At 56.4% G+C, this 27592-nt stretch overlaps 2 protein-coding genes and 1 long non-coding RNA gene across 6 annotated transcripts; 2 read left to right on the top strand and 1 right to left on the bottom strand.

Moving 5' to 3' along the window:
- Positions 1 to 15: 15 nt before the first annotated feature.
- LOC136791218 (uncharacterized) lies at positions 16 to 5596 on the top strand. The gene is made up of 3 exons (XR_010832710.1): positions 16 to 213; positions 545 to 703; positions 3949 to 5596. It is a non-coding gene; the product is annotated as an uncharacterized lncRNA (long non-coding RNA).
- A 996-nt stretch (positions 5597 to 6592) lies between these two features.
- Positions 6593 to 7267, bottom strand: C7H10orf95 (chromosome 7 C10orf95 homolog). Its single transcript, XM_013174473.3, has one exon. It carries the CDS (start codon positions 7265 to 7267, stop codon positions 6593 to 6595), a length of 675 nt encoding a protein of 224 aa, XP_013029927.1.
- Positions 7268 to 14963: 7696 nt separating this feature from the next.
- Positions 14964 to 27129, top strand: MFSD13A (major facilitator superfamily domain containing 13A). 4 transcript variants are annotated; one of them, XM_048060710.2, is made up of 9 exons: positions 14964 to 15070; positions 19938 to 20206; positions 20667 to 20746; positions 21533 to 21982; positions 22900 to 23017; positions 23995 to 24091; positions 24817 to 24988; positions 25327 to 25520; positions 25706 to 27129. In XM_048060710.2, exons 2-9 carry the CDS (start codon positions 20042 to 20044, stop codon positions 25957 to 25959), a joined length of 1530 nt encoding a protein of 509 aa, XP_047916667.2. In that variant the 5' UTR covers positions 14964 to 15070; positions 19938 to 20041; the 3' UTR covers positions 25960 to 27129. The 4 variants fall into 4 exon arrangements, with proteins under 4 accessions (XP_047916667.2, XP_066856400.1, XP_013029924.3 ...); XM_013174470.3 differs by lacking the exon at positions 14964 to 15070 and adding an exon at positions 15231 to 15557; XM_013174469.3 differs by lacking the exon at positions 14964 to 15070 and adding an exon at positions 19014 to 19119.
- Positions 27130 to 27592: the final 463 nt, after the last annotated feature.

The following is a 27592-nucleotide window of genomic DNA, read 5'->3' as shown; positions in this document are numbered from 1 at the left end:
GGGCGCACGGCGGCCAGAGGGGGACAGGACAGGAACAGGACGCCGGGCAACGTGACCTGACGGAAAAGCCATCCCGCCAGGCCCGTGCGCTCCCCTCGCCAGGGCACCTGCCCGGCCGCGGTGCTGTACGCGTCCCGGCGAGGTGCTGAGGGGATGCTGCGGGGTTAAAAGCACAGGGCTCTGCGGGCTGAGGACGGACTGTGCTCGCCGCAGGTGCGGGTGACGTGGATGTCAGCCCCAGCACCGACACCGCTCGCAGAGGAGCTGCGTTAGCACAGCAGCAAGGGAGGAGGTGGCTGGGCAATGCCAGGAGGCGTCCAAGTCCTGCGGGGACTTCTCGTCCCCGAAGGCAGAGGCTGAGCCTCCCCCGAGCCGTGCCAGGGAGGAGAAGCCCCCCGGCCCCACAGCACCACGCAGCGAGCTCCCAGAGGCTCCCGGGGGCCCCCGTCCTGGGACCCCCTCCTGGGGGCCACGAGCTCCCGGAGGCTGCGTCCCTGGCACGGGGATGCCGGTCGCTCCCTCCCACGGCTTCCCCTTTTCTCAGAAAGCCTGGAAACCAAAGGTGAAAGAAGTGGGTGGAAACCCTGCACGCCGCCGTCCAGGAAGAGAAGTGAGTAAGTCGGCTGCGATATTTAACGGTGCCTCCGGCCGCGCGGCTCGCAGTCACGGTGCGGCAGAGACGGAGCCGGGGCAGGAGCTGACGGTGAGTGCCGGGGTCGTGCTCTGCGGGGTCCCTGCCGGAGCCACGGGGTGCTGGCATGGCCGGGGGAGGGGGGGGTTCCCCTGCTGCTGCTGTCCCCAGGGAGCCAAAGCACGGATGTGCTGAGGTCTCACTGCCGGTCACAGCGCGCTGGCTCCTGGCAGAGGCTGCCAGACCCGTGGGCATGAGCATCTCCAGACCAGCCTCGGTTTTATCGGTAGTTTTTTGGGTGATCTGCGAAACCGGACCCATCCCGCTGATATCTTAACTCGGGATGGTGGTGGTGGGGGGGGGTTGTGTGTAACTATTTCTGCAGGCTTCCTGGGAAGACAAAGCAAGGCAGGCTGGATGAACGCCCACGCGACACCGCTGCCCGGCCCTGGGCACGTCCTGCCTAATCAGTAGCTCCCGTGCTAATTAGCTGGCAGTGCCAAAAGCAGGGCGCTGCTTCTTCCTCAGCCCCGTAGAGCAAAAAATCTTTTCACAGCTGCGCGGCGGTACCTGGGGTCCTGGCAAGGAGGCTGAGCTCTGGCAAAGACACAGGGGGCTTGCACTCGTGTGATGCCCGGGTGCGGTGCCCCGACCCGCGGTGCCCCCTCCTGCTGTTGCTTCCCTCGCCCTCCCTTCGCCTCCCTGCGCAGCGCGGCTCGTGGGCAGCCTGCCAGCAGGGCCGTCTCTGCTCTGCTCTCAGGGCCAGGGCTGGGTTGCTCAGTGGGGTTATTTCTTCGCTGAAAGCGTTCACTCACTGCAGGGGAAGCAAACGGGGGAGCAGGGGCTCCCCCAGGTCGATTCACTCGGCCCCAGTACGTAGGAAACCCCACAGCAGCAGCAGCATCCCGCTGGACACCCGCTTGCCTGGGGTGTCTCTCATCTCGCCAGCATTTTTGGGCCATGGGAGCTGGGCCCAGCAGGGGACACGTATCGGACCCAGCGTGGGGACCCTGCGGGCAGGGGCAGCCTGGGGATGGGGACACCAAAAAGCAGAGGCAGAGTCCAGAGGGGGAGATGAGCCTGGCACGTGGGGAGCTGCGCCGGCATATCAGGCTCCCCAAAACCCCAGATAGGCACCATTTGAGAAGAGGACGGCTGGGAAAAGCAGGAGGGCAGTCCCAGGAGCCCAGCGCCGCTGGGGGGCTCGCATGCCCCTTCCTCCTGCAGCTGCCCGTGGTGCTGTGCCCCGGGGATGTCCCTGGTGCCAGGGGTGCTGCTTGCAGGAACAGCCACAAGCGAGAGGAAACAGCCAGAGCCTGGAGTTTGCACCTCAGCCCCTGCGCGCTTCCCTTCGCGCCCAGCTCACGCTGCCCCGGGGCCTTCGGGAGATGGGCTGCCCCAAAAAGAGCTTGCCTGGAGCTGGCCCTGCTCTGTCTGGGCGTGCATGGGGACAGGGCACAGCAGGGCACGTGCCAGGCTGCCACTGCGCTGCCCTGCACGGCCCCCGCACCCGTCACCTCCCCAGGCACCAGCGGGGCGGGGGTGTGGGGGTTAACACCCCAGCTCCTCTGCTTGAAACTCTTCCCCTTTCTGTGAAAAGCAGCACGCGGAGGAAGGCCGGGGAAGGCTTTTCCCTCGCCTTTGCCTTTTGGTTCCTGGAAGCGGAGCTGCTTGGGGTGGCCAAGGGCTGAAGGCGGGTGGCCAGCGCTTTGGGTGGCAGCATCTTGCAGCCCTTTGGGGGAAACACATCGGGGAGGAGTTTTACAGCATGGGAAAGGAAAGCACAAAGGATTTCAACATATTTAAACAGCCAAAGGCTGGCCAAGGAGCCCCTGGACACAAGCTGCACCCCGAAGCCCCCAGTCTCTACCTGGGGCTGAATACCAGCACCCCCCAGCCAGACCCCAACAGCCTGCTGCAGCCGTAGCATCTCCAGAGGAGAGGAGGAGGGAAATCACCCCGCTTTTCTCAGCGTGGGGGTCTCAGGGCTATCAAAACCTCTCCACCAAGCCACAGCAGCCTGAAAAATAGCACAGCCGGGTCCCTGAGCCCACCGCTCCCTCCCCAGCACAGTGAGCTCAGTGGGAGCAGGGGAGGCACGGTGGGCTCGCGCTGCCCCGGCTGATCTCGGCTCCCCGTGGGCAGACAAAAATAGAGCCCCAGGGCGGCTGTTGAGTAACCGTGGAGTTGGCTCCCGGCGCAGACATTTGCTGGGTATTTCCCCCACCAAAATCTCTGTCGGGGCTCCAAAGCGCGAGTGTCATTTCCCGTCCCTCTGCTGCTCCACCAGAGCCGGGGGCTCGTCTCCGGCGCGCAGGCAGAGCCGCAGCCCCCCGCCAGCTGCGCTCCCTCCCCGGCCACCCCGCGCTGCTGCTGCCGTCACAGCCCTGTCAAACCACCGCTGAGCCAAAAAACGCCTCTCTGTGCATGTCAGCTGCCAGCCCAGCCTCCTGGTTTGGTTGAAAATGAACATCGTTTTGAGCAGCTCACAGGGGTCCCCACCTGCCCCATGCTTTTCCCAAACCAGGCGTGGGGCTGGCAGGGAGCAAAGGGCGCACGCGTGGCTGCTGGGTGCACCAGGATGTCCCAGCCCAGCCCCAACCTTCCCCCATCTGCTGTATCTGAGCTGGCTGGAAGGGACCTTGCTGCCTGGAAAATGCCTTTCACTGCTTCATTTCGAGCTGCAGAATTGCCCTGGGGACTCTTGCAGCCCCAGGCGGGCAGGCTTGTACTCCACCTGCAGCGCAACACGTCTCCATCCAGCAGCCCGTGCATCCCAGCTCAAGGGGGTTCAGCAAGCACTGGTTTTGCTACAAGAGCACCGAGCAGTCCCCCCAGTGCTGCCCCTGCCCTGCTGTGCCCCTTCAGAGAGGGACAAGCAGAGGAAGAGCAGCTTACGCCGAGGGACGTGCTGCATCGCTGCCCACGCACGAGGCAAACATGCAGGCAGGCTTCCTCAGGCACCTGCGAATGACGACCACATCTGGAAGAAGCCGTGTTTCCCTCCCAGCTCCAGCAGGTTACAGAGCTCAGGGCCGGCACGAAACCCCGCAGCAGCTCCAAGTGACAGGGTGACACGTGGAAGCGTTGGGAAAAAAAAAAAAAAAAAAAAAAAAAAAAAAAACAGCAGCCAGCTTGAGCAACGCTTCCAAATAAAGCCACAGCTGCATGCGCTGCGTCTGGGGCAGAGCAGGAGGTGCCAGAGCCCTCTCCTCGCAGCGGCTCCCAGTTGCAGAATGTGTGTCAGCTCGCTGCCTGCGCTGTGTCATCATCATCGCCAGCACCCTGAGCTCTTTTCTATTTTTTCCTCCCCGCAGATGGAGACGCAGCCGGGCGGGCCGACGGGAAGGCAGCGCGCACTGGCTGCTTGGCTCTGAGAACTGAATTCCATAGGCGTTAGAGCACCCCCAAAATGCCCTATGGATTCAGTTCTGCAGCTGGGCAGCAAATAAGCCTCAAACCTCCAAGAAGAGAGAGCAGCAGAGCGCTGCGCCTGCAATGAACGTGTGAGTCTTTGCTCCTGTGGGGAGACCCAAGTCGGGGTGGAGGTGAGTTACGGCCACCAGGGGAAAATCACGGTCAAAGCGCTGCTTGAGGTGGTGGGCGCTCGTCACCGGCTTCCCCAGGAGGCAAAAAGAGCCCAACTGCAGCGTGTTTCTTCCATCTGGGAGCAGAACGGCACTTCAGAAAATACATTGCTGCCTCCTGATGATCGTAAACCTGTGCTAAAAATACACATGGTCAGAACAAGGGCCTGGGTGTGCCCAGCAATCTCCTGTACAGAGTCCGGGCAGCAAAACCAAACAAGACTTGGGAGAAGATAAACAGAAGGGGCTGGGTAAAGCCGTGGGCTGTGCCTGCTCCCTCCCTGCCAGCCCCAGAGGTGTCCCCAGCAGGACAGGAGAGGCTGCGGGAGCCAGGGCTGCTGGCAGGTACCCGGGGAACCCAGCAGAGTTACCTCAGGGAAAGTTTTGTGGAGACAATTGGCTCTTTCCAGCCATCCCTCACATGCCTCTGAGAGGTTTTGGCTGCCCACATCAAGTTTCAGGGACTTTTTCCATTACAACATGGTGCAAAACCGGTACCAGGCATGCCTGGAATAGCAGCGTTTAGGATGAATTACGCAGGTCCTGGCAATTTGTGCAGCATCTGATCACTATCAGAACGCAAGCCCCATGTTCCCCTTTATCAGCCCTACCTGCACCAGCTACAGGGGATGCGAAAAAAAATAATCCACATGCACCCCGCATCCACATGGGAGAAAATCCACCCGAGTGCTGCATCACCCGCAAGCATCTAACACAAACTTTGCCCCTAGGAGCAGCTGCTGGTGGAGGGACAGCAGACATCTCGCCAGCACCTCCACGCCTGCATGTAGAGGATGCTCTGCTTAGCCAAGGGAGAGCAAAGAGCTAAGAGTAATTGCTTTTCTCCTACACTAGTGATCAGGGCAGGCCTGGTCGGCTGCCAGTCATTGAGCAGAGCACGACCGTGGCCCCTCCAGCAAGCCCCGCTGCTTGCAGCGCAGCCATGCAGCAGCAGCTTGGTCTGAGGTTTCTGCAGCAGTTTTTTTTTTTTTTTTTTTTTCTGGTTCAGGCCTCTCACTGCTTTCTCTAGCAGCAGAGCTCACCCGTTTCGAAGAAACCGATTGGGGAAGGGGAAATCCAGATCGTTGCTGAGCTGTTCTGGCAATTGCTTAAGCAAGCAGAGCTGTTGCGTTGGTTTATGTAATGCATCCACTTGCTTCTCCTTTGCAGTAATTCAGAGCCACTGAGGGCCCCAAGTGCGCCCCTCCCAGGCTCCCTCCTTTGCTGTGCTGAAGGTGAGCAAAAGCAGAATCTCAAAGCAGCCTGAGAAGCACATCGAACACGGCAATTAAATTGTGAGGACGTGAGAGTCAGGGACTACATCTCCATGGCATCCCACTGGGCACTGGGGGCTCAGTTACGAGCCAGGAAAATGAGGAGACAGCTGAAGGGATGAGCTGCACGGGTCAAGCTCCTGACTTCACAGGAAGGTGCCAGAACAGGTAGCGAGCTGTTTGCAGCAGGCTGCAGTCAGGCAGCTAAAGAGCAGAAATTTAACTATTTGCATTTGGTTTTTTATTGTTTATTTATAATCATTTAAAAGGTACAGAAGTTCACAAGCAAGTCAGACTCAGCCCCGGCCCCTCACACCCCTCAGGGTTTCCAGCACACCTCAGGCCCCCCCCTCCCAGGAGACCCACCCGTGGAGGTGCTGCAGCTCCAGGAGCCTCAGCAGCAAGCCAGCACCTCCGAGCAGAGCTGAGCCAGACCCAGGGCAGGGCCTCCAGCAGCAATTTCAGCAAGGACACACGGCCAGGGAAAACGAGCACCAGGTCACCAAGTGTAAGGGGACAGGGACACCGAGATCTGCCAGCGTGCAGGGAAGTGCCGCGCGGAGGCGTCACACCGTGAGCAAGCACAGCGGTGCGGCCATAAACCAGTGACGAGACGTGCAGACGATTGCTCTTTACAGTGCCTAAGAACTGCTCTCCCCTCTGGACCTGCGCTGCCTCCAGCTTGGAGGAAATCCAGATTCCATCTCCGCAGATGAGTGCCAGGAAGGGACCCGGCTTCCAGGAACCTCCCTCGGACAGGGTGGGAAGAGGCCCAGCTTCTAGGCAAGGGCTGCTGCCTGGGGATCCCCTCACCAGACCGTGACCGCTCAACCAAACCAGTGGGAAGCAAACGTTCGTTACAAAACCGGGACCAAAGAGCCGGCCCGACAGAGAGTCAAGTGCCAGGTGGTTTCTTCACAGGACGGGCGTCGTGCATCGGACGGGGTGAAGCTGCCGCGAGCTCGTGGAGGAGGGGGGAGCAGTTAGGAGCCAGTGGGGGCACCCGTTGCTTGTGCTACTTCCCGGCTGCACCGAGAGCCGCTGCCAGCTGGCTCCCACGGGGGGCTCCGGAGCATCTGTCCCTGGGGCGACAGGCCGCATCAGTGTCGCAGTTTCTTTTTCTTCTTCCGATTCCGGTCCTCGCTGCTGTCGTCCGCCTCGCTGGCGCTGGGGGTCAGGGCCCTCTGGATGACCTTTTTTTCCACCGTATATTCCTGCTCTCCTACCTTGGGGTCTCCCTTGACCAAGAACTCCCCTTTCCGGTAGGTTATGGAGACGCTGGTCCGTGGGTAGGTGCCATAAACCCTCCGCAGATCATCCTTCACGAATTCCGGGAGCTCTTTCCTCGGCCCAAACACCTTCCCAAGCTTCCCCCACTGAAGCTCCCCTCTCATCGTGAAGCCTTCCGGCCACGTGTCTCGATACTGATCCGCCCTCTGGTAGGCGGCGTAGGGACTGTAGCTTGGATAGGGGTTGTACAGAGGGATGGGGAGCACAGGGGGGAAGTGCCAGGCGTAGTACGGGGGGAAGTAGGGGTGGGAGGCACCGTAGAGGTGATGATACTCCACCTGGCCTCCCGCGTAGTCAGGGTAGCCGTTCCTGTCCACCACGAAGGTGACGGGGCGGCTGTAGAAGTTGTGCATGTGGATGGGGGGGAACATCACGGAGCCGGCGGCCTCTTCCGCTCTCCCCGCCCGTAGGGGCAGGTAGGTGTAGGCGGGCGGCGGGACGACGGCCGGGCAGAACTCCCGCGGCACGAAGGCGGACTGGTACATGGTACGGGAGCCGGGGCCTCACACCGGGGACATCCGTCCGGAGCAGTTGCTGAGCGTCAACAGCTGTGAGGGTGGGAGCAGAAGAGAAGCTGACATCGTTACACGTTCCAGAACCAGGCTGAACAAGCAGGTACGCCTGCGCTGTACGCAGACTGACACCAACAGAAGGAATTCCCAACGTCTGCAGGTCAGCACGCCAAGAACAGAGCTGCACTGCCAGCGGCTGCCGGTTAGCTGCTCAGCAGGAGCCATCACTTAACCCCCCCCCCAGGTCCTGAAGGAAGGCACACGGGTGGGAATAAGCTGGCACAAAACCCACCGCGGGCAGGGGAGACGGCCCCATGTCCTTGTAACAGTCCTGCACAACGCTGGGGGACCCTTCAGCGGGCTGTTAGCTACTTCCAAACACGCTGTCTGCCTTACCCAGCACTACAAAACCCAGAGGGTACCATACATCAGCAGCAGCACGAGGCAGGTAAACAGAATAAATGTCTTTTCTTCAGAGTTTCAGTGCATCTTTCACTCTAGTTCAGTGAAACAACCGGGATCCAGCATTTCCACGGATCCTTTGTGTTTCAGAGCCAGTGATCCACGCAGAGACCACAGGGCCACCCTGCCTGGGCTAAGCGGAGCCAGCACAGCTTGTTCTTTGCACAGGAGCACCTGGCGCTGCCCTGCTCCTGCCTGCCCCAGCACAGATGCAGCCCCGTGCCCCGCGGGGGCTGACAACATGATCGACCCCATCACCGCGCCAGCGTCCGTGGACCCTCAGCTTGCTCTGGTTTCCAAAGGATGGTTTTGGGAGACCACAGCTGGAGCGGAGCCCTGCTAGACTGCACAGGGCTGAGCTAGGGTGCTAAAAAACAAACCTGCGTGGGGACAGCAGGAAAAGGAGAGCCAGCACCAGCCTGCCTGGCCCCATGCCTCGTTCACCGGGAAAGGAGAGCAGGCAGGACTTCAGGAAACACGGTGAGACCATCTGACAGCCAGAAGGCATCAAAAGCCAGCTGCTTAAAATTAAATTACCAACATTACCTAAGCAGCACTCCTTGAGGAAGGGGTCCTGACCCCATCAGTCCCTGCTCACCAACAGGGAGACCACCCAGCACCAGGCTGGTCCTGCTGTGAGTTCAGGGAGCTTTCTGTGCTCTGGAGCACAAAGAGCAGCACGAGCTGTGGAAACGCAAGGAACACAAACATCCAGACCCGTGCCAGGCCGTGCACAGGCTCTAGGAGCGAGGTGAGAGCCTGGCTGCAGCACAGACCGACAGACGAGGGGAGGCACAGCACCCGAGGTGCGCCCTGCAGAGACACCAGGCACGTCTGGGGATTGCTTTCACCAACACAAGTGTGTCGGTGAGGGTCACCAAGTCCTTTGTCCACCCCACACAGCAAAGTTAGCCAAGTTCTTGGGCCCAGCTGGCACATCAAACAGGTTATTTAGCGCTCAGCCTGTTCCCGAGGGAGTACCCTGAAAGCCAAAGCAATTGTAGAGACGCTCGGCCCACCGTAAGAGGCACGGCCGTCTATGGGAGGGCTGGCCTACACATTCCTCACCCACGCCATCACCCTACAACCAGATCCCAAATGAGAACAGGGAGACTCCACTTGCTGCCTTTCTCCTCCACTGTTCCAGCACCCAGCCTCGCAGACTCCTTCCTGGCTTTCTTCCTGCCAGGTTTTTCTCCCCACCCCACAAAAAAAAAAAAAACACACAACAAAATCCAAAACCCACAGATCTGTTGCGACTTCTCTGTAGCAATCCCCAAGGGTACAGGGATGAGTACGGCGAGAGCAACGTTTTCCCTGAACCAGGAGGGATGAAGTCACGAGCTATTTCCAGTTAATCCCCACATTTTTGAGCAGACTCCACAGAACCGTTGCCATCTGGCAAAGCTTTGGCAAAGGCCTCCCTTGGAAAAAGCACAAAGCAAGAAAAGCTTCAAGGACTTCTCTGGAAGTGAGATGTTGTGACCAAGTCTACTCCTTCACGTCACTGTGCCAGCACATTGGGCTAAGGTCTGCCCTCCACAGCCCCGGTGTCAGTCCCGCACGCTTATCCAGCATCCCCATAGCTGGAAATTGTGCGTGGGAGAGGATTGCAGCAAAAACATTTCTTTTTTTTTTTTCCCCCCTTGTCATTTCCTTCCCCCTACTGCCAACGTCAGATTGTGCTCCGGTCAAGGTCTCTGGAAAGAAAATAAAAAACCCTCACCCAGGAGAGGCCTCCCAAGGGCTTCTTTTGGGAGGGAGCAGAGGGAGAGGAGGGGAAGGGGCACAGAAAGCACCCAGCACAGCACCAGGCTCTGCTCCCCCACCACCAGGACTGATTTAAGGCACGGGCTCCCGGCTGCCTTCCTAGGGGGGATGCTCTCGCTCAGCCAGACGTGCCTGGCAGCATCGCAGGAATCTGAGTGAAGCACAGCAGCTCGTTACAGAGCAGGCAAGCTGGGCTCTTCCAGGCCTTAATTTTTATCCAGGGGCACAGATTCCCACACTTGCTTCATCCTGCAAGCACTTCTAGGTTGTGTGGCCTTTTCCCTGGAGGATAAAGCAGCACTGAAGGTTTTTTGCTGCACTCTGCAAGCCAACACGAAACCCGCACGGTCCCGGCAAAGCCCTCCAAGGAGCAGTAAGTGCTTCCACAGGAGGCTCCCCCATCATCCCTGCCACAAGGTGCCACAAGGAGGTACCTTCTGGACGAGACCAGCTCTTGCTGCACGGCAGGTAGCAGCCAAGGCAGGCACCTGAGCTGACACAGCAGCCCTCCAGCTCTGCGCAGCACCCGGGACCAAGCGGGCAGCTCAGGAGGAGCTCCCTGCTTCAGGCTTGCACCCTGGATATCGCCACAGTCACAGATTTCTGCATGCAATCCGCTTCCTACAAAGCCACGGTGCGTGCAGCGGCAATCAGCTTCCTGCAGGCAGCCAGTACGCGCCAGCGCCTCCCGACGCCGATTGTCGTTAGATATTTCTGGACGGAAAGCTTGGCGAGGCAGGAGAACCCAGCCTGCGCTGTTCAGAAGAGGGCTGGGGCTGTTCGACGCACTCCCGTGCGGTGTCCAGCAATGACATGAAAAGGAAGAGGATTGGTACTGACAGCAGCCTGAGAACAGCCCACCAGGAATAAAAGGGCTTTACAGAGACACACGGGTGCTCGGAGCGGTGATTTCCCTAAAGAGCAGTAAAGCTACAAGGCAGAAAGGGTTTGAGAGAGGTTAGATGCGTGACGTTATTCCTAGAACCAGGAGAAACACACCAATGCTGACCGTTTCGGACACTTGTGCTACAGCAGCAGGGGATTTGGGTGGGATCAAGGAGAGCCACAGCCCGGGCAGCAGCAGGGGGACATACGTGGGCCTTCCTGCAGACACGGCTTCGCTGCCCAGGCTCTGCCTGCCGAGACACAGCCGATACCAGCACGCCCTGTGGGGTGGGCAGCCCAGAGCTCCCCAGACACCAAACCCACGCCGGGAAGGAGTGAGCTGCCACCCTGCCCAGCGGGCGTTCACACAAAACCTGCTGCTTTGGGCCTCCCCCAGGCCCCACACACCACAGACACCCCCTTTAAGCTCAGCCACGGGGGAGGATTTCACTCGTGAAGCCAGAAGATCCCTCTGAGCTCCAACACCGCCACAGCAGCCACGCAAAGGGCAGTGAGGATGCGTTCCAGGCAGCCACCCCTCGCACAGGCCTTTCAAGGGGGACTAGATCTGTTTCAGCTATAAGCCGCGTTCCCAGAGAAGACTGAAATCTGGCTTGGGTCTGACGTTTGTTTCCGAGGTCTGCTGCAAAGCCTCTGAACGAGGTCAGAGCACCAGGCAAAAAACATTGCCGAGGGAGCCTTCGCTCGGCTCTGGTGGTACCACAGCCACCCCCCCCCCCAGCTGCTGGACAACACAGCGGGTCCAGGACAGCTGCGCTGCCACAAATAAATGCCCTGCTCTTCCTCGGAGCTTTCTCCTTCTGTGATATATCCTCCTTCCCCCAGGGCTTAACTTCTGAGCAACTGAAGCTCCCACCGTTGTCTTGCCTGCCTAGTAGCCCCTGCAGCCACCCTTCACCAGGGAACTTCCTCACCCGCGGTTCAGATCTCTGCCCCACGAGACCTGGGATGTCAGGAGCCCAGCCTGCCCTGCCAGAAGCCACCACCTTCTTCTGACCCAAGCCCTCTCCCAGAGGGAGCTCTTTATGTAAATGCTGCTTTCTTTGATCAAGCACATTTTTCTCTGCACGCCGTAACACTCACAGCCCCAAGGATCCCCTCCATGTTCCAGCAGAGCCTGCACCCCGTCCGCCCCCCAAAGCTCATCTGATATCCACCTCCTCCATCCACACAGCCCTCTTCTTTAAGCGGAGGATCTCACTATCAGTTGCTCAGGCTTCCAAGCTGGGAGACCCTGGATGAGCCCCTCTCTGTACCTCAGTACCCAGCCCTCCCCCTTCAGATTGCAGCCTGGAGACACCTGACTGGAGAGACCAGCCACTACAGATTAATCACCCCAATAAGTCACCCGAAGAATCAATAACCTCATTAACACACCACTGGTAACTCACGGTTATTTAGATCATTCTGCACACAACTATAAAACTCCTGGTCACGCCTTCCAAACAACACAGCATTGTTGCTGCGTTAGATGTATCACCCTTCCCTCCCGCAGCACCCAGTGCGAGGGTGCTGGTCTGACCCCCCCACGCCAAATCTTTCCAGCCTAGACCTGACGGAGTCCAGCAGCCTGTCCGAGGAGCTTCACCCCAGCAGCTTTGCGTCCCCAGGCTCAGCTACCATCTGCAGGTGTCTGCACTCCTTCGTTCAGCCGGTCCCACCCTCCTTTGTCCTTTCATCTCATTTAATACCTCATTTTTTGTTTCTCTCATTTCAGTACCCACTCTTTTGCCATGCTGATGCCTCCCTTCCTCCGGCCGGTCTCCTCCCAAATAGTCATTCCACTCCTAATTATTTCTTCCTCATTGGTCTCAGTTTTGCTACATCCATAACCGAGTCTGACACTTCTGATACCGTTACCTAGGTGATCTCAGCCTTACATGGCGTTCCTGATACGGTCTGGGCAGCCTTGCACAGTTCTGCCCTGCAAGGGTTGCTTCAGCCTCCCCTACAATTATCTGGTTATACACTGTTGACTTTACACCCTCCAAAACAAACCATTCTGCTGCAGCCTTGGCTCCCCTGCCTAGCTCCAGTTACCTACAGGCACCTCCTTATCAAACAGACAGTTTGCATAGCAGAGCAGCATGTTTTGCACCATCCTGCTCTCTCAGCTGCTTGATTACAAGCCTTACGCCCTTGAAGACTTCTTGGGAGAATCTCCCGGCCTCCTGCAAAGGCCTGAGCTGGTGACACAGCCTGGTTCTCCAGAGGGATTTCATGCTCATAGTGGGTCTCCTCCAACTGTTGTCATACACTGGTGACTAATACCACAACAAAACATTTGCACTTTAATTATGTGTCTTAAGAATACCAGACATCCCATTCCCATGCACCCCACGTTGAGGACATGTTGTTAAAAAAAGAAAGGAAAGCAGAGCTCGTTTGTACTGGATCCTCCGTGGGATCAACAGCCAGCCAGAGCGAGCAGCAAACAGATTATCCAGAGTTTGGGCTTGTATGACATATCATGCCTTTAGTGTATAAAACTAGCTTCTGTTACAACAACTCCACATTTTTGAACACCCACACTGTGTTTCTAGTTTAAGCTCAAGCTTCTGAGCTAAAAATAGCCATGGGAATACTGCTTTTATTGCACCCCTAAGGAAAACAGCTACAGCTTCTGCTGATCTAGGACTCTATATCATGCACTTCCCCCCTTCCAACTACCTTCTGTTATGGCCTTTCAGCAGCACAGAGCATAGCTTACAAGCAACTTTATTGATTTTTTTTCTAATGGGAGTGAAAACGCAACCCTGTGTTTCCACGAACACAATCACTCAGAGAAATCTGTCATTTTTCTAGAACTAAAGTGCTCGAAGCCTACCACCACACAACAATAACAATTTACATTATCTTCCACAATCAGGAGATGCTAGGAAAGTTACAGGCTGGAGCACTCGCATGAATCACTGCCCCAGCTGCACTATTGCACATGCCTCTACCAGAGAAACAGAGGACATGCAGGGGTGAATGAGGCATTGCCTCCAGGGGGATTCAAGCCAAACAAGAGTTAGAAACCCTCACTTACACGCTCATACTGCAAGCATTTAAGCTAGCAGCCATATTGTTTTGCCATCATAACTTTTGAAGCATTACAACATAAGTCTTTAGTCACGATCAGACATTTGTTTGGTGTTTATGTACTCACTTCTTGAGGAAAAACAGCCAAGGGGATGCCTTTGCTTGGATCAGGAGCAGCAAGATAACCCAGCCTCACAAAGGCAGCTTCCTTCTGCAGCCTCCTCTCACCAGCACACCCCCACAACACACCAGGCAGTGAATGCACACAGGTACAGCACCACACCTTGCTGAAGCACGCTGCTGGTAGCCAGGGCCACGGTGCCTGCTGCCCTACAGAGCCACACACTCAGGTGAGGAGCCTGAGGAAGCTTACCTGAGCATAGGTATGGCTGCTAAACCTATCACAAGGTAGATGTTTTAGCAAGGGAAAAGCCTCACAGAGAAAAAAATAGAACACAAGCACTTGGCATAGACAGAATATCAGGCACAGGTGAAGGAATAAAGTCAGTACTTGCAGAACAGCCATCCAGCATGAACATTGCAAAGGCACTCACCAAAACTTCAGGTTCTTCTCAAAGCACCAAAACACTACTAGTAGCCCTCAGAAGAGAGCTATAATTTTTAACAGCAACAAGAACAGGAAAAAGAGACTAACCCTAGGCTAGGTGCCTTGAAAACAAAATTTTTTCTTTACTTTTCCCCCTCCCTAGCCCTTCAGTTGCCCTCAGTCATAGGGATTGAGCTTGTATTTGTAGCCCTGCTCCTTCAGCGGGCTCACCGCCAGCACCTGTGCTGCCACAGGCCTTTAGGGGCTGCAGCAGGGTCAGTGCGGGGTGGGCCAACACCTTCACCTTGCTAATTACACGGCCCACAATTGCATGGCTGTTGTTAACTGCCTGGTTTCCATGAATTTATAAAAATGACCCCTATAGGTGACTACTGTCAATTTTGTAATAGGATGCAAGTGAAGCAGAGTATAAAGTACAAGTACGTAGCATAGTAAGCTGAAAGGATTGCTGAAATTGCTAAATTGTGCTTTTTAAGAAACATAACCATTGGGACTTTGTTTCCCCAGGTGAGATGTGTGGGACCAGAGCAACCGCTGCAGTGAGAGGCGGGGGGGGGGACGACGAACACCGAGAGATCCTTCTTCAGGAGAAAGCATCGAAATGAAGTCTGAAATAGTAAGGGACAACTGCAGCCTTTATTTTATTATTATTTTGGACAACGTAATGTCAAATAAATCTTGGGAGACGAAAGGGTGCCCCTTTCTGCCACCCTGACGGGGTTCAGTGCCGAGGGCCCAGGCCCGGCCCCGCAGGCCCAGGCCTCGCCGTTTCCATGGAAACCGGCGGGTGACCATAGAGAAGCCGGCCTGCCCCGGCTAGAAGGGCCCCAGCAGAATGCGCCCGGAGGGGGCGTGGCCATGCAAATGAAGCGTCGTGCAGGCCACTTCCCCTCCAGCTGCCCTCAAACGAGATGGCGGCGCGGGGGGCGGCTTCACCCTCCAGGACGCAAAATGGCCGCGGGGTGGGGTTGGGGAACGTCTGGACGCGCATGCGCAGACGCTGGTTGGGCAGCGGAGCGGCGGGGCAGCGCCGGCACCGGACGCAGGTAGGAGGTGGCGCCCCCCCCCTCCGCGCAGTGGTAGCGCCCGGCCGCCCGCCTGGCCCCGCTACCCCGGCCGGTCCCACGCGGGGCTGGCGGGGGGGGTTCCCCCCCCGATACCCCCTGGTAGCGCCCTCCCGGGGAGGGGGGGCTGCAGGGCTGGTGGCCGGGCCCTGGAGCTAAGGGGGCTGAGGCGGGGCGTGAGGGAGCGGCCGCTGCCTCGAGGGGGCCGTGGGTGCCCTGAGGAGGAGCTGGGCCGTGGTCACTGGTGCTGGGTGGGGTGTGCCTGGCGGTGCTGCCGCCGGGGGAGGTTTAACCAGAAAGGGTGTCACCACGCTCCTCGTGACACCACGTTATGTGGTGGTTGGATCAGTACGCAGTCCTGGGAGAAGCCCGAAGGGGCTCTTCCAACGGCACGTTTCCCCGTCCGGACCGGTGGCGTTGGGGTTTTGACGGGTTCGCCCCTTCGCCCTTCAGATACCGGGTGCTGGGGGTGAGTTCGCTGGTGGGTGGCGTGGGACGGCGCTTGGCGCTCCGCTGGGGCTGTTAGCGGGTGGGTTAGCTGAGGGAATGGGGGGTAGGGTTTCAGCCCAGCGGAGAAACCGGGAGCCTGGCAGGTGTATCCACCTCCTAGAGGGTGCCCGGGTCACAGTTTGGTCAGAGAAGCCTGAATTTCTGTGGGGCTTTCCTGGGATAGGAATAGGACTCTGAGACTTCTTATTTTAAGCGAAGGTTCCGTCAGTTTGAGCGAAACGGCTTTGTGCAGGGGTTGCCCTTCTCACCCGACAAGGTCCTGCCGGAATAGTAGGCCCGTGGGTGGGCACCGATGGAGGTTTCTGTGCTGCGGAGGCCTCCTGGGCACCACGAGCAGGGCGGGATGGAGCATGAAAGATGTGGTCCCCTCTCCCCAAAGGACTTGTGACTGACCGCTCAGCCTGACCCGTGAGCACGCCCAGCACTGTGCTTCCTCAGGCTGAAAACGTCACCTGTGGGGTCTGGAAGGAATCGGCGTGCCCGGCACCAGGAGCTTTGCTGGCGTGGGTCGCAGAGCAGCAGCGATTTCACAGGCCCGGCTTCTCCAGGAATGGGGCTGGGCCGCCAGCAGCCCCGTCCTGTCCCGTCTGGCCACGAGGAATGTCTGGAAGTAGTCCCCTCTGGGTGGCTTATCCTGCCAGTGGATTTACTGCGTTGTGGCTGTGCAGACGCAGCTGGGATATTTACTGTCCCTCTGCTTTAGCCAGTAAGACACCCGAAGTCCAGAATACACGGCAGAGGCACTGCGGTGACCGCTGGAGCGAGCACAGACGTATTCTGAGGCATTATTTGGGATGTTCCACCCTGCCTTGCCCACATAGTGGGGAACGCACTGGAGAGTCATGCTGTGACTGCGGTCAGGTCTGCAGATGACTACTCCAGGTCCTGAGCAGCAGCTTTGGTACAGAGGAGTCATCTGGCCCCGCTTAACAGACTGCGTTGGGCCAAGGGCGTGCGGCTCCGCTGCCAACTCGGTCCGAGAGGCTTCAGCTTGGCAGGGGGCAGCTCAGGCCCTGGAGCTGGGTCTCGTTCTAAGGCCAAAGGGTTTCCAAGTCGCTGTGGGACACAATGGCTTGTGGATCCGGCTGTGAGCTGGCTGGGAAGCTAGAACAGATGTAAAAGCCCCGAACTGTGGTCTGTTCCCTGCTGCCCTTTGCCAGCATTCTCAAACAAAGGCAAGGCTTTCCTGGTAGCCAGTACTCAAACATCCTTCTCCAGAAAGATAAGATCTGCAAACGTCACTGGCAGGAGCACCGCCAGATGTCAGATGCGGAGGTGGAAATGTTATGAAATAAAGGCTAGTCGCTTTCTAATTTATGAGCTCGTTGCTTTATGAGTGTGCGTTAGAAGTTCAGTGTGAATGAATGACAGCTATTCCCTCTTGCAGCTCCTTTTCCCCCTAATTTTAAAAAAAAAGCCTCATTTTGAAAAGTTCTGACATAGCCCATGACTAACGCTCTGTCCCAAGGAAAAGGTTATGAAAATACCAGTGTGGCAAGCTTAAATAACAGCGCTTTGGATGTAGATGCAAAATCCACTTTTCATGGGCAACTATAATTTGTTTCTTTTCATCTGTATGCTTGCAGATGAGGGAGGGGGAAAAAAAAAAGACAACTGTGCCAGCAAAGTGTGAGATCACTTTGAAATGTCAGCTGGCTGCAGGGGTTGCCCATCTGTGGGGTGTGATGGGGGGGGAGAAGAGAGGAAGTGGGACTTAACCTTTTGTAAAGAGCTGTAGCACATAAATGACAAAACAAGGTGTCTCTGGAAACCTCATCAGCTGTGGTTTGTGAAACATGTGCTTAGCGAAGCGTCGCTTGGATGGGGCATGCGTGTAAAGTGCAGTGCGAAGTACCGAGCCTAGAGCAGGCTTTGCTTTCGAACAGGCTTTGGGGAGCAAAGGCGAGCCCACCTTCACACGGAGGTAGCGGTTGTGCCATCGGAGCCGCTGCGCTGTGTCTGGTGTACAACTAGCTGTTACCAGCAGTGCTTGAGGCTTTCTAACGTATTTGTCACCCACCCTTTAGCTGTGCCCCTCCGCAGTAATAACCCAGGAGCTAAATCATCCTTACAGAGAGTCACAGTAGAAGGGGTGTTTGTGTGCACCCCAGATAACAATGTCCTGGGAAGGGAACTTCGCCGGGTGGAGCAGCAGTGAGCTCGGGTGTGTGTATTTCCCTGTAATTCCGGTGCTGACGGCATGCAGGTGCTCTGCCATTGCTTCCTGCGTGTCTCCTTTCGGCTGCGCTCGAGGCACCCCCAGCACACGCAGCCCTCAGGTTGGTGATGCTGATTCCCTGGGATCCCCTGCCTGTCCCCTTCAGTGGGTTGTGTACAGCATTCCCTGTCAACTTGTCTAATCCTTTGAATTTGCCACCCACCTCTGCAGCCTCCTTTGACGGCAGATCCCAGGGGTTTGCCACCTGTCAGCACTTCCACGCGTTCTGAACTGATTTCCTGCTCCTTACAGTGGCTCTTGTGTCCTGGCACACCGCGGTTCCACGTTCGCCTTACCTCTTGTCCCTGTCTCCTGTGCCTGAGGAGCCCCAGCTGCTCAGCCTCTCCTCGGAAGGCAGCTGCCTCACTCCCTGGCTCGTTTTAGCCGCCTTCCCTTGATCTGCCCTCCTCTCCCCTTCACGGGAAGCGTGTAGCGGAGTTAGATGTGCAGGCAGTGGCCGAGATCGGGATACACTGAGGTTTCCTACAGCCCGAACTGACGCTGGCTGCCTTGCTGTCTTTCTACCTTCATCTCCATACATCGCAAACTCCTGACTCCTTTTCAGTGCGTGACCGTACGAAATGCAATTTCCCTCCGAGGCTTGTCAGCGTGTCTGTCTTTAATTACACCTACGAACGCTCGTTGTCTGGCTGAGCTCCCCGTGGAGCGGTGTCATCCTTTTATCTGGCCGTGGGTTTTGGCGTGGCGGCTCAGCACCGCCAGGGCTCTGCAGCTGGATCCGAACCGAGGCCTGGTGCTTCAGCCAGGAGTGGGATGTGCCGTTTCAGTCGAGCGATGTAAGTGATTGGAACGAACGCCGCGTGCTCCTGCTGAACCAGTTACGAGGAATTCCTCGGGCTGGGCAGAGCAGACAGTTATTTTTTGCTTTTCTCATCCCGCCTAAAAGTGGTCAGGCTGACGGCTTCTGGGAAGTGCTGAGTGGGACTGGAGTTTCATCAGGTTTCATACCCAGCTGTTTGTTCTTCCCTTGATCTGCTGCTTCTGCTTGGGCTTGCTGCAGCTGGTGGTGCAAGCCGCGAGGGCTGGCTGAGGATGCGGTTTCCTGCTCCCGACACACTCGCTCCTACCCCGCGTTGTGAATTGTCCCCCGATGCGTCTGAATCGGGTGCGGGTGGGCTCTGAGGAGCTGGAATGGGAAAGTCTCTGAGGTCCTTACCTGGCTTTTGGCAGTGTGGAGATAGCGACCCTGTTGTCTTAGGATGGTGTGGGCCAGGGAAGCTGACTGCTGCTGACTTAAGAACCCGTACCACCTCGCCAGACACACAAATGGCCGTGAGCTCAGGTGGGTGCTGGTGTGAGGAGCCCTCTCCTCTCCTCCCCTCGTCCCTCTGGGAACATGCAGTGAGTCACCCTGGACTGAGGCTGCTCTTTCCGCTTGCTTAGTTTCCATGTATACTGCTGCCCAGCTCAAGCATCTTTATTCCAGCCCCCGAATTCAGGCTGTCCCAAGGCAAGCTAGACAGCTGTTAGGTGGCTTTTGGTAGCCTTTGTGGCGTGATGGCGCCGTGTCCGCTGCACGCCGTCGCCGTCTGGTCGTGTCTCTTCATGCCACAAAGCAGCAGCAGCGCTGCTCGCCATAAATAACTCCCGTCTGAGTGAGCCCAGGTGCGCTCAGCTGCGACTGCCTGGGGAAAGCAGCCTGTGTGAGATTACATCAGGGCTGTTGTCACTTTTATTTGGCTAAAAATTAACATCGGCACCTAAAAACGTCAGTGACTGGGGCTGTTTTCTGAGGGCTGCTTTGCTGTTTGCAGCTACGTAGCTGGATTCCTCCTCTGACCTTGCTTTAAAAGAGGTGGAAAGAGCTAATCAGCTGGCTGGCTGACAACATTAAGGTACAAAGGATGGGGCAGCTCACCAGGGGACAGCTGCACCCCTGAGCACACAGCCTGGCCTCCCCTTAATGAAATGGCTTCAGTGCAGCAGGCAGCTTCTGGTCCACATCCCATCCAATCCACTTCTGAACAGCTCCTCAAAGCTATACTAGTTCCGATCTCTGCTGGCAAAGATTTATCAATTAATTAGATTCAATTTTTGTGCATTTAAAAAAAAAAAGACTTAATATTTAAAAATTGACTTATTTTTTTTTCCCTCCTGCAGGAGCAACCATGGATTGGCCCCAGCAGAGGTGCAGCAGGTGTTGGGGGAAGACATCCCATCTGAAATGGAGGTGATCCGGGGAGCTGACCGCCGACCACACCGACATGGGGTTGCGCCTGTTGGCTTGTCTCTTCCGTTTGCCCACCGCAGTGATCTACGGGTCCTTGTCGCTGTTCATTTCCATTTTGCACAACGTGTTTCTCCTCTACTACGTGGACACCTTTGTCTCTGTTTACAAGATTGATAAACTATCCTTTTGGATAGGAGAGGTTAGTCTTTTCCGTGGATTTCTGCCCTTGTAAGAAGAAATTCTGAGACAGGTCCTTGCTAAAAGCGTACGGGACATTAGCTGTAATAGCTGTGTTCCTCTTTGGGAAAGGAGCGCGGGAGCCTTCTGAGTGCTAGTTTGGGTTTTTTAGTTTTTCCCACTTACACAAACAGAAAAGGAGCTGGAATAGAAAACCCAGAGACTTTGTTCTTAAGACAGGCTTTTCCCTGGGGACATGGGGGCGTTTCACAAGCCTGGAAAACCACTGGCCTCGCTGCGTTGGTGCCAGTTGCCCCAGGCAGGGGAACTGTGCCGCGGTGGTGGCGGCGCAGGGAGGGCGCGCTGGGGGTTCCTGCTGGCGGGTCACCCTGCCAGCTCCGCGCTGCCTGATGCAGGAACAAAAGCGAGTCTCTGCAGGAGCTGTGCTGTGGTTTGTTTCACTGTCCTGTTTTCTTTCCTAGACGGTGTTTCTGATCTGGAACAGCCTCAATGACCCTCTGTTTGGCTGGCTGAGCGACCGGGTGTTCCTTAGCACACAGCAGTAAGTTAAGTTCCACTTCCAGCAGACGCTGGGAAGTCGTTGAGTCTCTGGGGGAGGTGGTGTGAAAGTGGTAGCTTTAAAACTGTGGCATTGGAGTGGTTACTGGAGAACGAAACTTTAAAGATCTCCTTTTCCTGCCATCTTAGAAATTCAGTGTTCTTTGCATGTTGTTTCAGTACCTGGCTGGATAGAGGAGGTCACGTATGTACCAAGTAGATGTGACCCTAACCCTTAACAATCACAAGTCATACAGAACGTAAAATATCCGCATCTAAAATCCCAAGCCCTTTACTGGGGTGTTGGAAAGTGTCTGTACGTGGTCTGGGGGACTCGGGGGAAAGGACAATTTTTTTTCCACCTGGAATACATCAAACCAGTTGTTCCCAAAATCCGTGAATCATAGACCACTGACGGTCATTAGCATTTCTCGTGTATTTGCTTTGAGCTTCTAATGAAAATCACGGTGTGGCTTCCTGCACCTACTGAAAACTTCTTAAGCGCTGTTTGAAATAACTTACGTTACGCAAAGCAGACAGTGCAGCACTATCGGGGAGACCCTTGCTCAGGAGAAAAAGGATCCCTTTTCTTTGTGCTTTTTGGCCTTCTTAAGCCCACGTTTTCTGTGGATTCATATATTAGATGAGAATTTATCTTATGTGGGTGTTTGTTACATGAGCAAAAGCTGCGTTGTTGTCTGGGCCACTTACACAACTTCCTTGGAAAGCAAGGGTATGTGGTCATGCAGGGTTTTGTCCAAGTGTCTAAAACTTTTATCTTCTGTTGCAGGCCAGGAGCAGAGATTTCCTCCCCAGAAGTAGTTCTGAAGAGGCTCAGAGCACTAAGCCACAATGGCCCTCTCTTTGCCATCTCTTTCCTGGCTTTCTGGGTCGCCTGGGCTCATCCTGGCGTGCAGTTCCTTCTCTGCCTTTGCATGTACGACAGCTTTCTCACCATGGTCGACCTCCATCACAACGCCTTGCTCGCAGACCTGGCTGTTTCGGCAAAAGACAGGACGAGTCTCAACTTCTACTGCTCTCTCTTCAGTGCCATAGGCTCGCTCTCTGTCTTCATGTCGTACACAGTGTGGAACAAGGAAGACTTCTTTTCCTTTCGCATATTTTGTGTCGTGCTGGCCCTCTGCTCCATCGTTGGTTTTACCCTGTCCACACAGCTGCTCCGCCAGCGATTTGAGGCTGATGGGAAAGCGAAATGGGACCAGGAATCAACCCTAAAACAGTAAGCGTCACCAGTTCTGCAGCAGGGACAAAGGCTTGGCATAGATCTGTAGGGTCCTGTTACATCCCACAGCAAACTAAATGTGTGAGAAGATCCAGGACAAAGAAAACTTTTGTTAATCATCTGTGGTTCTTGTCTGTTGATACAGTTTTCAGAATCACCTCTGCCTGAGGTCACACTGGCTCCTAAGGCCCTCTGAAAATAGGACAAAACTATCTCGTGAAACCCCTGGCCCAAACTGGAGCCCTGACCTGCTGTGTGGCCTTCCCAGTGTTTGGAACGAGAAATGAGTTAGTATCTAGAGCACCCACTGAGGCCTGTGAGTGGCGAAACGTCAGAAGCAGCTTACCATGGAAGTATTCCTGCTTGAGCATGAGACCACCTTGCTGCCCGTTTCCTGTGGAGCAGGACAAGCGAATCCCTTACCTTTTTGCTCGCTTTAGCTGCCTGATGGTGACGGGGCTGCGCGGGCCACGATGCAGCTGGTTTCCCCATTCAGCTCCCTTGCTTTCCCTTGGGCTGCCTCACTTGTCTCTTGTTATACTCACTTGTCTCTTGTTCCAAGCTGCCAGCTTTACGCTGTACTAACACAGCAGGTCCTGACAAGATCTGCCAGGTGAGCTAACCTGGAGTAGGGGCATATATGTAGTGTAATGGCTGACAGGAGAATGCTTTTATGGACAGAAATCTGAACTGTGGGCTCAGGAAACAAATGTTCTTTGGGAGACCTGTAGCCTTTTGTCCTTGCAAACATTGTTGAAGACTCTGCTCTTTTTGGTTTGGTCTAGAGAGAAGGAAGGTCGGAATGGGAGCTGAAAAGGGACAGCTCTGCATCTGCACAGGGGCTTTGCCCTGCTTGTGAAGGAATCACAGTTGTTTTGTTTTTTGTTTGTTTGTTCTTCCTCCTCTCCCTTTAGGCTGTACATCGAGAAACTCTCCGTCCCCCAGGAGAAGAGGATCACCCTGGCAGAATACCTCCAGCAGCTCACGCGGCATCGCAACTTCCTCTGGTTTGTCTGCATGAACCTGGTCCAGGTAGGTGCAGCAGCGACGCGCTGGGATTCAGAGGATGCAGCCTGGCTCTAGCTGCTCGGTGGTTCAGCAGCACGCCAGTTCCCCAGGAAGGGCAGGGGTGTTTCTGGCACCCGCTTGCTCTCGGGGCTTCCTGCACGTACTGGCTGTGATCCAGCAGCTGGTAGGCACTCTCCCTGCTTGTGACCTGAGGAAACTTCCTGAGCATCTGTGGGGTGCTGCCTCCTCTCTGCAGCGCAGGCTGTGGATTACAGGGGCTGGCTGTAATCATCCATCTGGGGTGCAGAAGCACGAGGCCTGGTTTGTGGTGGGAAGGGTTCAGGAGGGCAGTTTGCTGGCTTGGCTGTCAGCACCGTCGTCTCCTGCTTTCCTGAGCCTCATGTCACTGCTCTCACTGTCCAGCTGGATCCACCTCCCAGCTGTTTTTTGCCATTTCTCATCCTCTTCAATTACTACCAAATGCCAGCAGCGTGCCCAACTTCCCTGAGCTTGGTGTGCTGCCGTCACAGCTCTGCCTCCCCTCAGGCTCCCCTCGGTTCCCCTCAGGCAGGCTCTTAATGCCTGCATCGTTGTGTTTGAGCCTTGCTGCCTTGTTGTTATCCTGACAGCTGCTTCCTCCCACCTGCTGTGCCACTGTTTCCTCCTTCAAATCCTGGTGGCCACTGCTGTGGACTCCTTGCCCTGCCCTGTTGTGTGCCCTGTGAGCTCACTAGCGAGGAATGCTTTGGCAGCTGGCACGCGGCACTGGCCCCAGGCATGCAGTGGGCACAGCCGGTGGCATTGCAGCTTCGCAGTCTCAAAGCCTACAGGGTTGTAAGCTCCACAGCCAAGCTCTTGCTATGCTAAGGTACTGGAGGCCTATCCTGCACAATCCCTCGGCACGGGACTCCCAAGTCAAGAGTCCAGGGGGCTGTTAGCTTTTTCTGTTCCCTCTTACTGCTGTTCCTGCTGACCGGCTTGTCTGCATGCTGCTTTCACAGGTTTTTCACTGCCACTTTAACAGCAACTTCTTCCCCCTATTCCTGGAGCACCTGCTGTCAGACCAGATCTCTGTCTCTACTGGATCCTTCCTCCTCGGTGAGTCTCAGACAGGACCAAAGGGAGCAGCTGGGTCAGGGCCTGGCCTGAGTCTGTGTTCTGCCTTCCCAAACCCCAGCTGGGGAGAGGTGCACACGGGTCTCTGGGTTGTCAGATTCACACATGACACACCCTACATGCTTCCCTGGAACCTCCTTCCTGGGCACGAGACAAGTAACTTGGAGCCTTTCCTAGAAGTGAAAAGCACAAAGTGCTGGACTCTGACTCCATGGCTCCACACAGGTATTGCTCTGAGGATGATGTTAGTGTCTGTGGATACGGCTCTAGGATGCAGCTCTTAATTTATTCCCTCTCTGTGCCACACGGACCATGTCCAGGCTGCCCCAGATCTGTGGGCACTGGTCCTGTAGGGCTAGAGCCACCCTGGGAGAGTTGTGCGTGGGCCAGGTCTGGTCACACTGCCCAGTCTCCCTTGCTTCTGCTCCAGGGCTGAGCCCCATCCCCTCTGGAATAATGGGCAAGTCTTTTCTTCCTTCCTGCTCATCAGGTTGAAGTAGAGCACGCACTCTGCCCTCTGTAGGAAGAGCGTGCGCTGTGTCACAAACCCACAAAGTACATCTACTACAGCTACCTTCTCTTGTGTGTATTTGGGGGCTGTTTTTTACCTCCTGCCCTACCCTCCTTGTCCTCTCTGTTGTTATTGGTACTGGGGGAATGGTGGGTACTGAAACCCTCTCAAGCGATTTGTGCCTGTCTTTGCTCAGGTGTTTCCTACATTGCCCCCCACCTCAACAACCTCTACTTCCTGTCCCTCTGCCGCCGCTGTGGGGTTTACGCTGTGGTCCGAGGACTCTTCTTCCTGAAGCTGGCTCTCAGCGTCGTCATGCTCCTGGCAGGACCTGATCAGGTCTATCTGCTCTGCATCTTCATAGCCAGGTATGCAGACAGCACTCACTTCCCCTGCTCTCTGCCAGCTGGGAAGGAAAATGACTCATCCTTGTTTCCCCCAAGGAAGAGTAGCCAGGCTCACAGAGAAGCCACGTGGCTCCCAGCTCTGACAGCACCCGGTTCAGGACAGGTCACTGCAGAATCCACTGGCAGCAGTGCGGGAGGCAGCAATGACTGGTTCCCCTCCAGCAGCCGGGGCTTCTGAAATTCTTATTTTAAGCGTCAGGGAACCTCTCTCATCTCCCTCTCTCCATTTTCTCTGATCTCTCGCCTGTTCCCATCACTTCTCGGTGCCCCTATTCAGTGCTTTGCCTGTTGTCCCGCAGCAACCGCGTGTTCACAGAAGGGACCTGTAAGCTGCTCAACCTGGTGGTCACCGACCTGGTGGACGAGGACCTAATCCTGAACCGCAGGAAGCAGGCGGCCTCGGCGCTGCTCTTTGGGATGGTGGCTCTGGTCACCAAGCCAGGACAGACCTTCGCCCCCCTCATAGGCACCTGGCTGCTCTGTGCCTACACCGGTAAGTCCGCCCCGGGGGACAGCAGTGGGGTGGCAGAGGGAGGACGTGAGTTCAGGCCCCTCCGCAGTGGGCGGATGCAGAGAGCTCTTCCAGAAAAAGCTGTCACTGGTCTCTGTGTCCCCACGCCCAGAGAGAAGAGACGAGTGTCCCCACTGACCCACCTCACGACCTCTTCTCGACACCAGGCTACGACATCTTCCAGCGCAACCCCTTGGGCAACGTGGTGAGCGCCCAGCCGAAGCTGGAGTCTGACGCCGCCTTGGAGCCGACTCTTCGCCAGGGCTGCTTTTACCTCCTCATCTTTGTGCCCATCGTGTGTGCGCTGCTGCAGCTCCTCACCTGGTCGCAGTTCAGCCTGCACGGGAAGCGCCTGCAGCTGGTGAAGGCTCAGCGCCAGGGCCTGATGCAGGGTGAAGCGCCAGAAGTGAAAATGATCTAGGGGTGTCTGAGCCCCTGGGGCCGTCCTGGTTCCAGGCTGGGGCAGGACTGCAGGCAAGGCGAGGGGACTGCTGACTGAGGAAACCCTGCGTTTACGATTCGACTGTGAAATGGTGCAAGGCCAGTGCTCCCTCATTCTGGGAGGGGCTGCTGGGGAAGGCAGAGAAGTGCTCAGCACGCAGCGGGCCGGGGATAACCGGCTTTGACACAGGAGCAAGAGCATTTTAACCTAGCTGGTCCCAGGGGGCTGCTAATCCCAGGGCAGGAGGAGCTGGGGTGCAACATGTGCTGGAGACATACACATCCCTGGTGGGCAGAGCAGGGCAGGGAGCACACAGGGAGCCTTTCCTTGCTCCTGAGGGACCCGGTGACCAAGGAGGGGAGATTTCAGGACAGCAGAAGGGATGGGAGGACCCTGAAGGCCTTGCCAGTAGCTGGTACCACCTCTCCCACACACAGTGCTGTGCAAACCTGCCCTGCTGGCTGGGGCTGCGAGGTGCAGGTCAGGGAAGCATCCTGATACCCAGGGGATTGTCATGCCCCTCTCCCAGGGCTGACCCTGGTGCCTTGCCTTTTTGCAGAGGGGATAGCACAGCCGGGAGGAGACAGCAGCTCTTGCTTTTGTGCCTTTGATTCCACTTGGGAGCCCGTTTGACACAATGCTGGGTAGTCACAGGGGTGAGATTTTACCTCTGGGGGGAAGGACAGACACCACAGCTCCTCTCTGCTTGAAACAGTGCCCCAGAGGTCGATTGTCCAGCTGGCTGCTGAGCCACGGATCCAAGGGGGAAGGACAGGGCAGGTGGTCACCAAAAGTCCCCAGGGTGAGGGAGTGTCTCCTCCAACCCCCCCATGGTGAGTGTGGTGCCAAAGCAGGCGGGGTGGGGGCCAGCAGTGCTCTGCCCTGTGCCCTCCCGCAGGACGAGGTGTGCTCGCTCACATACGTGCTGTTCTTCACTTAGTTGCCTCCCCAGCCTCAGTACCAGGCTCCTTCTGGGGTTGCAGCCCACAGATCTGCCATTTTGCCTCAGGACACAGCTGCCTCCCGTCTCGGACCAAGGTGTTTCTGCCACAGGGCTTCTGTGGTTCTCAGTAGTTCAATCATAACTTATTTGTGCAGATTTTAACAAAGTTTGATTCTTCATTTCATAAATTAAAGATCTTTTCTGTATGGCTGTGGTCCTGGTTGAATTATTTGGCACCCATCTGGCCCTGCATGGGCTCACCTAACCCTGTGAGGCCCCAGGTGCAGCTTCCCTTGATGAGGTGGGAAAGAAGCAGGAGCTTGAGCTGCAATTAGGGTATTTTGGAATGCTGCTTGACCCACTTACAGCTGGCAGAGGCTCAGAAAAGTACCATTAATGAAAACGGAAGTCTCAGGGGTGGCTACAGGTACGTCTTACACCCTGGCCTTAGCTGGATGTAAGGACTTGGTTCAGACTGCAGGGATTGAGAACCAAGTCTGACCAGTCCCTGCTCCTGTTCCTTCACCAGCTTGTTCTGGAGGTGGCACAAAGGCCTGGGCACTGAACCACGTTCCCAGGCCTGCCCTGGGAGGGAAGCTTGCCTGCTGGTTCTCCGCAAGCACCTGGGCCAGCACCAGCAATTCCCATGCCAGCAGCATCACCCCTCTC

The sequence above is a fragment of the Anser cygnoides genome, chromosome 7 (assembly GCF_040182565.1).
Source record: "Anser cygnoides isolate HZ-2024a breed goose chromosome 7, Taihu_goose_T2T_genome, whole genome shotgun sequence".
NCBI classification, from domain to species: domain Eukaryota; kingdom Metazoa; phylum Chordata; class Aves; order Anseriformes; family Anatidae; genus Anser; species Anser cygnoides.
The sequence above is the reverse complement of the archived record's forward strand: the minus strand, read 5'-3'. Positions and strand labels throughout refer to the sequence as shown.

Bases quoted from the DNA above. Each gene is read 5' to 3' on its own strand.
- MFSD13A (XM_048060710.2), top strand. From the start codon at position 20,042: ATGGGGTTGCGCCTGTTGGCTTGTCTCTTCCGTTTGCCCACCGCAGTG. The intron at 20,747-21,532 runs GTAAGTTAAGTT...CTTCTGTTGCAG, and splicing joins GTGTTCCTTAGCACACAGCA to GCCAGGAGCAGAGATTTCCT. The intron at 21,983-22,899 runs GTAAGCGTCACC...CTCTCCCTTTAG, and splicing joins CAGGAATCAACCCTAAAACA to GCTGTACATCGAGAAACTCT.
- C7H10orf95 (XM_013174473.3), bottom strand. From the start codon at position 7,267: ATGTACCAGTCCGCCTTCGTGCCGCGGGAGTTCTGCCCGGCCGTCGTC.